At 42.3% G+C, this 6947-nt stretch overlaps 1 protein-coding gene across 1 annotated transcript; it reads left to right on the forward strand.

Annotated features, from left to right (window-relative positions):
- The first annotated feature begins 299 nt into the window (after positions 1 to 299).
- nrarpa (NOTCH regulated ankyrin repeat protein a) lies at positions 300 to 4224 on the forward strand. The gene is made up of 2 exons (XM_041810077.1): positions 300 to 497; positions 678 to 4224. The coding sequence occupies exon 2, from the start codon at positions 1170 to 1172 to the stop codon at positions 1506 to 1508; it is 339 nt and encodes a 112-aa protein (XP_041666011.1). The 5' UTR covers positions 300 to 497; positions 678 to 1169; the 3' UTR covers positions 1509 to 4224.
- The last annotated feature ends 2723 nt before the right edge of the window (positions 4225 to 6947 follow it).

The raw sequence follows: 6947 nt of genomic DNA on the forward strand, positions 1-6947 counted from the left end.
TGAGCAACCTTTGCTCCATTGACATCACTGTCAGTGAGACGTGGATGTAGTTCCTGTTGATTTTAATCCAGTGGATGATCCCTAACACCTTTACAGTCCCAGCAGCACCGTGCCTCTAGCTCCCTGTCCGCTTCCTGGGGTCTCGGATCGGATGTAGAGCTCACCGTTAATATTGCTGCGGGCGGCTTGTTTAATATTTCTGCAGCAACATTTGGCTCCCCCTTCAGAAGACCACGCCCCCTTCCCTGCGATTCACAGGAGCTCTGATCCCTCCCCCTAACCGAGCCGGCAGCCTATAACCTCCCCGGGTTTCCGCCCATTCCTCCACAGTTGATTCTTTAGGACTGTATTGTCATGCAAATAGAGGACGCGTAAAATATTCCCCCAGAGCGCAGCGCAGGGCAGAGACTCACACGGACCGCGCGGAGGACACAGACCGGGGCCCCACGGTGGATTTGTATCGTTTTCGTCGCTACGGACCCGTCCATCTGTCACAGGTAAGTCTCAAGTCTACAGAGGATTACATGTTAATTGGCAAAAATCAAGCAGTTTTTCCGTGCGTAAACGCTTTACGCACGGAGGTTTCGCTCTGGCTGCTGGATGTGGAGGAATGTGGGGGTCTTCTCGCTGTTTGCTGGGATTCATGCGGACTTTTCTTGTCTTTTTGTCTCTTCTAGAGCACATGAGCAGAGATCTATAGCCGGGACGTGCAGCTGGGGAACAGGTCGGACAGTTTAAGGAAAAGCTGCGGAGGCTGCCCTGTGGAGATAGTGGTCATACTTCCCCGAGTAAAGCCGGAGGTGCCTCTCTTCTCCATCCCCAGCTACAGGCTACCTGCTGCTGCTTCAGGAGGGGAGTTACATCTACAGACTTCTGGATCGCTTTCCAGCTCCTTTTTTATGTTTAGGGGATTTTAGGATCTCTCAGATATTAACTTTTTTTGCACACCGAGTGTGTTATTTCATCTCTTGTCCTTTTTGGGATATACACAGTGCTTCTATTCCCGTTTTAGACTTTAAAGTGCCTTAATAACTGGTTGTATTCCAGTCTTACTGTGGCACTGTCACCAGACCAGAGACGCTCAACAGGGAGAAGACGATCGTTATCAGCTTTAGAGCCCGGGCAGGATTACTGGTCCCCCCCTACCACCCCTCCAGTGAGCTGCAACCATGAGCCAGGCGGATGTGTCGACTTGCTCCGCGCCGCAGAGGGTTTTCCAGGAGGCGGTGAAGAATGGGAACACCAAGGAGCTGCACTCTTTGCTGCAGAACATGACAAACTGCGAGTTCAACGTCAACTCGTTCGGGCCTGAAGGACAAACGGCCCTGCACCAGTCCGTCATTGACGGCAACCTGGAGCTGGTAAAACTGCTGGTGAAGTTTGGCGCAGATATCCGGCTGGCCAACAGGGAAGGGTGGAGCGCTTTACACATCGCCGCCTTCGGGGGCCACCAAGACATTGTGCTATACCTCATCACCAAGGCCAAGTACTCCTCTGGGGCCCGGTGATCTGTCTCTGCTGTCAGGTAAAAATCAGAAAACAAGTGGAAAATCAAACTGCAACACACGGAAAGCCAGGCTCTTGTGAAAGCAAAACTGTCTACATAGTTGTGCCAAATTTAAGAAATCAAATAGGCCTGCACAATATTTCAATGTAACCAAACAGGGCTCTCCGTGCGCTCTGGAGACAAGCACCACATGCTGCATAGCTGCAACACGAATCTTCCACTAAAAAGCAACGCCATTTCGGTGAGTTTTGTTGGTACTAAAGCTTTCCTCTTGAATGTGTCTCCTAGATCCACTCTAAAAGAAGCCAGCATGTGCATCACATGTGCATGTTTGGACTCCAGAGAGCAGATGGCCCAGTTTTATTTTGAAATCCTCCCATCCCTTTAAAGTACAGTTGTATTATGCTCCTCATTGTTCACTTGTAAACCCTTTTTAAGTTATTTTATGGAAAAATAACAGCACTTGATGCTTGTGTGGCTGCATGCTGGAATATCTGAAAGGGAAGACATGAACAAGAGCAGGAGTTTTGCCCTCTGTTGGCTAGCAGAGGTGTCAATTCTTTAATAAATCCACTCAAAGAGCAGCATTATGGCTATCCAACACGCTTTCAAGATGTGTAATCATTATGTAACAACAACCATCATTGTTGTGAAGTACTGTACACACAATAGCTTTACTTTGTTTCTGTTTTATTTTGAAAAGAAAAGGGACAGTAGCTGAATGCTCTCTGTGTTGATGTTGCCATGCTGGCGTCCAACTCTTTCAGGCCAGTGTGACCACTGTTTTTGGTCAATATTGTGTTATTTTGAAAAGAAAAAACCGCTGCTTCCGCTTTGTATCAAACAAAAGTTGCATTTTTTTAAAAAATCACTTTATAATCTCCTTTCAGTATTTTATGAACATCCTAGTCATCACTGTGAAAGCGGGCTGGGTTTTTTTTTTTTATTTATGAAGGTACATTGAGAAGATGCATTTTTTAATATGTTGTGGTTCTTCTTTTAAAAAATCTTTAAGTGTAAGAGGGTGACTCAAGCTGCTTCAGACTCGTAGTATAAACTGTCCCGTGTGGAGGTATCTGCCACCCAGAATCCCCCAGCCTGTTGACCCCTCAAGAGGACCCCCCCACTTTCCTCCCTCCTCCTTCCCATTTAAAGGACTTTGTTTGGTTGCCTTTTGCCAGCTACCTCGACTATAAAGTATTCTCAAGTTCAGCTCCGAGTCTCACAATTTGTCTGTGACCATCCTTTTTATTTTTGGACTTCAGAAGATGCCACTCGTGCATCCACAGTCGGGACAGTTTATTCTACACAACAACCAAACCAATCCTGACAAGCAAAGCATTTTTTTCTGCAAGGGACTATTTTTTCTTTCCTTTAATGCATATCTTATACCCCTTCTTCATTCTTCATCCTTTTTTTTTCTACAGTCATAAAAATGGAATTGTATGGCATGACTAAAAAAAGCAGGGAGTTTTATTGCACAAAAATGTGGAGCCTTGTGCGCCCCATGCGTTTAACTGGGGCAACAGCAGGAGCTTTGGAATAGTTACTACTACTGAGCAGGACCCTAATACTGTTGGATGATGAAGACTTCAAAATAAACAACACATGGCTGTTGCAGGATGTCAAAAAAGAGGAAAAAATTGGGTTCACAAAGTTTCCTGCTGCGTTTTTATAAGTCATGGCACCCTTATGTTTGTATCAATGCTGCTTGTTTTTAATTTTTTGTTATTATTAATGTGTTTTTCCTCTTTTTTTTTAATACAAATCCTACTGCTCAAATGACCAACAGTTGTGTAGGTTCGCCTCATGAGAAGCAAGTGAGAAAGTTTTTGTGTGTGTGTGCATGTGTGCTTCTCATCCAGACTGATAGCTTCCATTATTCCCTACCCTGGAACAACCACGAATAACTGAAGGGATAGATCCAACACATCAAATTGGTATCAGGCAACAAATGAAATATGCATCGCTTGTCTTAAACTTGATGTTTCTTTTTCCTCTTTTTTGTTATTTTTGTTTGAATATTGCACTGATGACTGTTGTTGAAAGTTGGCTTTTATGCGCCAACATTTTAATTTTTTCTGAATAGAAAAAAAGAAACAAACACAACAAAATACTATTGTATAAATATATGCTCCAGGTGATGATGTCCTAATGTGTGTGATACTTTGTGGGAAAAACATTGTGTTTTTTTTGACAAAGATGCGTGTATCTCTGTGATTGGGTGTATGTATATATACATATGGATATATATATCGATGCTGATGATGATGATGATGATGATGATATCTTGGGGCACTTTCTTTTCTGAAGTGCTGTCTTCCTGTTTTCTTTTAAAGGGGAATAATACATTTGATGGTAAGATCATTGTAACGTGATTAAAAATAAATTGCACGGTTGTGTGGTTGTTGGGCTTACAAGGTCATAACATTTATGACGTAAAGGAGCCGGCCGCCGGATTGGTGTACATGAGTGAGATGTTTTTAAAAAGTGCTGACTTCTTTGGACCAAGTTGTGTTTCTGGTCTTGCTTCATTTCAAGCGAGAGGAAACAGCTGATATTTTCAAGAGTGATGCAGATGTTCCATCGTTTTGTTTGTATTCTTTTTATTTTAATTTTGTAACACTGTGATGATGACGTGATGTCATGTGGAGATGAGTGCTGTATTATTTTTGTACGTTTGTGTACAAGCCAGTAAAGAAATCATTAAACTCAAATCCCTCTGTGTATGCATACATTTCTTCGTCAGAGAAAAGCTGCCCCCTCCTCCTGTGATTTTATAGAAAAGTTTGGGAAACACCCCACCCTCCCCTCTCTCTCTCCCCCCTCTCTCCCTCTCTCCCTCTTTTCCCTCCCCTGTCTTCCAAGCCGGGCCCAACCCAGATCCCCATTCTCTCCTTTTGTCATTCATCTGGCCTCATCCTTTCACTGCCGGGATAAAGGAGCCCCGTTGCATTGTGGGTAGGCTTGGTTTAAAGAAGGGTCCCCTCCCCTGTGTGTGTTGTGGGAGAGCTGGTTTTATGTTACCCCCACACACACTCAAAAAACACACACTTCTCCCTCTTGTGCCCTCTTTCTAATGAGTAAGGAGCAAGCTGCTTTTACCTCTCACTCGATGACTTTCACCTATATGACAAAAACGCTGAGAGAGAAAACAAGCTCAAAGAACAAACTTAATTGTTTCAGTAAATAGAGACATTCAGAATTTTATGCCTGCAAGAAAATCTAAAAAACTTGACACAGGAACCGTACCTTTGCATTGCACGACTTTTTCTTTTAAAAACTCTGTAAGACAGGACTGAAGACTAATTGTAAAGTAATAAAAGTGGAATTCATTATCATTCCTGCAGGATGTAGATCTTAAGTTGCTTAACACTGCAGGCTTTCTGTTGTCATACTGTTCTCCACAATGCTCCATACATTTTCAATGGGAGACAGGTCTACACTGCATGCAGGCCCTTTTACTGTGAAGCCATTCTGTTGTATATCATCACAATCTTGCCAAAATTATCCACATATGCTATGATCTCAAGAAAACCAACTGAAATGTACTCATAACAGAGTGATAAAATGTTTTGATGTGGGGTGTCTGTAGCTCAGGTTATGTCCATATGTCCCATTTGCAGTGGCTCCTTTCCTGATCTCTCTCTCTGTTTCCAACTCAATCTACTGGCCTGTCACTTAAGTAAAAGGATAAAAAAAGCTCATAATTAAGTCTTTCAAAAATATATTGGCACATGTCCCCTTTGTGATTCTGGTATATTTCAGAAAAAGCCACAATTCCAAAAAGGTTGGGATATGATTGAAAATGTGACTAAAAATATGCAGGGACATCTCTGAAAATCATGGTCTTCTGGATGGAAGCATATATTGCTCCAGAACCGGTGTGTACCTCTCAGTATTTATGATGCTTTCAGGTGTGGACATCACTAATACACCTAACCCCCTCACAGATGCTGACTTTTGAACTTTGTGTCAGTGTTTTTCCTCTTAAGCCCAGAGGACTCAACAGCCAATATTTAAAAAAAAAAAAAAAAAATCAAAGGTGGACGCATCAGACCAGGGACTGGGTTCAGAGATGCTCTGTTTATTGTTGATATATGGCTTTCACTTGCATGATTGACTCTTATATTCGTAAATACAGTGATATATAGTGTCACCTGACAATGGTTTTCTGACCCACTTTGTAAGAACGACCACAGAATGATGCTGGTTTTGATGTAGTGCAACTTGAAGGATCTAAGGTCACAGGCATTCACTGTTGGTTTCAGCCTTGCTCCTTATATGCACAGATTTCTCCGGATTCTCTGAATCTTTTGATGATATTATGGACTATGGAGAAATCTCTGAATTCTTTGCAATCTGCACCCTGAGGAACATTGTTCATGAACTACCCATGCAGCCTTGCACCATTGTTGAATGTGAATGACTGAGCCTTTCAGGAATGCTCTTTTTTATGTTTGTGGTACTATCACCTTTTACCAGCTAAACAACTTACCTGTGGAATGTTCCAGGTGTCTTTGAGAATTTCACACCTTTCCCAGTCTTTCCTTGCCCCTGCTCCTACAGATATTACAGTCAGAATATTTTATAACAGTTTAACCTTAAATTTCTTGTTTTTGTGCTGAATTCAATTTAATATAAGTTCAAATGATTTGCAAGTCATCGTATTGTTTTTATGAGATTTTACAGCGTCCCAGCTTTTTTGGAATTGGGGTTTGTATTCCTCTTCTTTTTTAGGTCTTACTCATCCTTACATAAGCTGCACAGCCCTGCTTCTACACAATCAGTTAACTGAGTGGCTGGACAGGATTGTGCTAATTTCATTGTGAAATATCCTGTCGTAATGATGCATGAAATTGTCCTGAAAATAGTTTGCTTTTACTGTTAACCGCTCTCACATAATTTGGACCAGTCAGGAGTGAAAAACTGGAACACACTGAGTCATTTGCAGCCAAAAAAACTGTTGAGAAACACAGTGAGAGTGTGTGTTTTTTCTGCACTGGGCAGCAAAAGTTTATGTGAACCAACATTTCCAGTCTTCCTGGCCTGATTTTGTCCTGCGTGTGAACTTTTTAGCCCGGCTGTGGGTGACACTTTGCATCCCGCTCCTGTTTCCCTGCACCTGTTTATGTGAAACGAAGCCTTTCATTAAGTCATGCTCCTCTGTTTCTTGGAAATGCTGAGTTGTGACTGATATTGCGCGGCTGTGGGAGGGTCGTGGGAAAAGAGCCACAACAATGCATCTTTCTACATGTCGGACCTGTTCGTGTTGTAACATTTACAGGGTGTCAACCTGATGTAGCTTCAAATATTTGAGCAAGATTCGGGTTACAAAATATCACGGATCCTTTATTTAAATTCTAAAAGGAAAATAAGGAACTAGATCCATCATATGTACATAACATTTCTAAAAACAGCTCTTAAAGTTGCCCCAACT

Source organism: Cheilinus undulatus, linkage group 17 (genome assembly GCF_018320785.1).
Source record: "Cheilinus undulatus linkage group 17, ASM1832078v1, whole genome shotgun sequence".
NCBI lineage: Eukaryota > Metazoa > Chordata > Actinopteri > Labriformes > Labridae > Cheilinus > Cheilinus undulatus.